General features: G+C 52.0%; 1 protein-coding gene across 1 annotated transcript in view; it reads left to right on the top strand.

The window, feature by feature from the left end:
• Nucleotides 1–3,185, top strand: part of vcanb (versican b) — a 26,493-nt gene continuing 23,308 nt past the window's right edge. The window contains 7 exon segments of the mRNA XM_065965854.1: nucleotides 1–292; nucleotides 294–319; nucleotides 433–560; nucleotides 854–888; nucleotides 890–1,006; nucleotides 1,008–1,153; nucleotides 1,516–1,643. Coding sequence (XP_065821926.1) covers nucleotides 62–292; nucleotides 294–319; nucleotides 433–560; nucleotides 854–888; nucleotides 890–1,006; nucleotides 1,008–1,153; nucleotides 1,516–1,643 — 811 coding nt within the window. The 5' untranslated portion in view covers nucleotides 1–61.

The following is a 3,185-nucleotide window of genomic DNA, read 5'->3' as shown; positions in this document are numbered from 1 at the left end:
AGATGAACATGTTTACAGCCTGGTTCAAAAAACCAAATAGGTGTGATTAGCTCATGTCTGGATGGACACACACTGTACGGGGGGTGAATGTTTTGATGACTCATCAGTTTTGACTCTGACCTTCTTTCTCGTTCCGTCTTCAGGCGTGGTGTTTCACTACAGAGCCAGCACCAGCCGCTACACTCTCGACTTTCCCGCCGCCGTGAGGGCGTGTCACGACGCCGGTGCCGACATCGCTGAACCCGAACAGCTGACGGCCGCTTTCGAGGACGGCCTGGACCAATGTGACGCAGGGCTGGCTCGCCGACCAGTCAGTCAGGTGAGCTTCACGAGGATTCAGGACGACTGTCAGAAAGTTTCTGTTGTTGTGTTTTTGAACTCAGTGTTTGTTTGTTTGTTTGTTTGTTTGTTTGTTTGTTTGTTTGTTTTCAGATACCCAATCACGGTGCCCCGTCCCGGCTGTTTGGGTAATTTGGAGAGCAGAGCGGGCGTGAGAACGTACGGCGTCCGTGACCCCACGGAACAATACGACGTGTACTGCTACGTGGACAAACTACGAGGTGAGCACAACTAGCTTAACAAGTCAGTGTGTAGAGCACAGAGTTAGCCTAGCTTAGCATAAAGACTGGAAACAGGGGCTAACAGCTAGCTTACCTCTGTCTCCAGCTCAGAAACACGACTACGAGCAGCTTGAAGGTCGCTGGTTGACGTGTTCCTGAGGGTTATTTCTCCAAAGCAGCGGTGATAGAGGCTCATGGGAAATGTAGTTTAAAGCTGAATGATGAAACCCTGACATGTAGTTTCCATATTTCTTCTTCTACAAAACCTGTAATCTCGTCTTCTCTGCGTGCAGGTGAGGTCTTCTACGCCGACCTCAGAGAGAAGGTCCGTCTTCCAGCAGGCGTCCGCGGAGTGTCAAAAGCACAACGCCGTGTTGGCGGCGCCCGGTCAGCTGTACGCGGCCTGGAGGGCGGGGCTTAGCCGCTGCGACTACGGCTGGCTCTCCCGACGGCAGCGCCCGCTACCCCATCACCGTCCCGAAGCCTCAGTGTGGAGGAGGCCCTGCTGGGGGGTCCGCACGCTCTACAAGCACAAGAACCAGGACCGGCTACCCGGACAAAACGGACAAACACGGCGTGTTTCTGCTTCAAAGGTGAGACGGAAAAACACACGGACCGTGCAGTTTATCGTTTTGATGTTTCATAACAAAGTAGAGAGGCAGGAGGAGTTTGAATTTCTCCCCCTGAAAAGTGAAGTAGCCCCCCGCGTTCTGCAGAACTGGCTTCTCTAAGGCGAGCAGATAAAATGGTCACATGCCGTCTGCTCAGAGGGGTCAGAGGTCAAGGTCGTACACTGAACAGGTTTAAAATGCATTGATCTCTGTGTCTTTAAAACGAAGCAGGAGAGGCTCTGGACTCTGATCTTTGCACCTGATGTTCCAGGTGTATTCTCCTGCTGCGTTCTCACATCAGCTCCCCTCAAAACACTTCAGACTTAATCTCAAAACGCTGACAGATTCCTCCCAGGTGTGGAGAGCGTCCTGCTGGGAGGAGTCAAAGGTTTTCAGTGTGGAGACTCGGAGCAGCAGGTGTTACAGGTCAGCTGCTGCTTCTTCTTCATCTGTGGGGACAATCAGGTCGAGTGTGAGTGCGCCCTCAGTCGTTTAAAACATAAATACAGAGCTGTGTTTTTTTTATCAGGATTCCCTTTGAGTTCAGGATGTGCAGCTTTCCTCCCTCAGTATCTCAGCATCTGCACAAATCGAGGTGGACCCTGCGTCCTCTCGACGAGCCTCGATCTGGACACATTAGTCTCCTGAAGTTTCCACAGAGACACTGAGGTGTGTCGCAGCACAGACGAGCGGTTTTTAAAAAGTGGGCTAACAAAGAAGCAAACAGCAGAAGAAGAAGAAACTCCCCCTGCCCTGTTTATGGAGGGGCACAAACTTTTTTATGAGGGGAAAACCAAACTCATGCACTCTAACACAGAAAGAGAATAAAGGGGACAGGTCCCCTAATGGTTCACAGCTGGACCCTGCCCAAACACAGAGGACACGGGGGGGGGGGGGGGGGGGGGGGGGGGGGGAGAGAGAGAGGAGAGGAGAGGAAGAGGAGGAGAGGAGGAGGAGGAGAGGAGAGGAAGAGGAGGAGGAGGAGGGGGGGGGAGGAGGAAGAGGAGGAGAGGAGGAGGAGGAGGAGGAGAGGAGAGGAAGAGGAGGGGGGGGGAGGGGGGGAGGAGGAAGAGGAGGAGAGGAGGAGAAGAGGAGGAGGAGGGGGGGAGGAGGAAGAGGAGGAGAGGAGGAAGAGGAGGAGGAGGGGGGGAGTACAGTGTTAGTCCTCCTCACATCATCATTAGAGGTTCAGAGAGGTGAGCTGCTCTTCTGATTCTTTACAGATGATATAATTACAAACAGTTGTATTATTGGCAGAGTCTTCAGGTACTTTCAGGACCTGAAGCATGAACCACAGAGGTAACATACAGTGAAGTGGACAGTATGAGGACAGACCCCAGACCAGACACGGGACTGTGAGCTCACCCAACACATGACATCATACCTGGGCGGGGGCAGAATAATACAGCCAGGGTCTCCTTTAGATTTTTCAAAAGCATCTCCAATATTGATCCTAGTTTGAGCACGTTTCTGCTCGTGGAGCTTATTAGAAACATGCAGAGGCTTTTTAGGTCGGGTACAATCACTTCTATCTGAACCACTTCTCTTGACCGCTTCCATCGCTGCAACACCTGTTGACCTGATAACTGCTCTCATATCGGACAAACTGAGGGGCGTCCAAAACGGCCGTGTGGGGGGCGTGTCCTTAAAAGCGCCTACCTTCTCTGGTCCAAACAAATCCAGAGCATTCAGGAGCAGAATCTAAAGTTAGAAGGAGGACATACTGGCTGCTGCATTGTTGTCAGAGAAGCCAGCACTTCAACATAGCATGAAAAGGGAGGAAAAGGGGAACCCCTCCACCCCCCCCCCCCCCCTCCCTTTAGTCTGTCCTTTCTATAGGTTCCCCTGTAAGAGACTCAATTACACCGTGTTCCTAAAAGCATTATGTCAGCAACGTTTAAAACCCAGAAACACTAACGACATGAAGTCAGACCTGCACACAGCCGAGTATTCTGTGTGTGTGTGTGTGTGTGTGTGTGTGTGTGTGTGTGTGTGTGTGTGTGTGTGTCTGTGT

Source organism: Labrus bergylta, chromosome 17 (assembly GCF_963930695.1).
Source record: "Labrus bergylta chromosome 17, fLabBer1.1, whole genome shotgun sequence".
Taxonomy (NCBI): Eukaryota; Metazoa; Chordata; class Actinopteri; order Labriformes; family Labridae; genus Labrus; species Labrus bergylta.
Note: the sequence above shows the minus strand (reverse complement) of the source record. Positions and strands in the feature narration are given on the sequence as shown.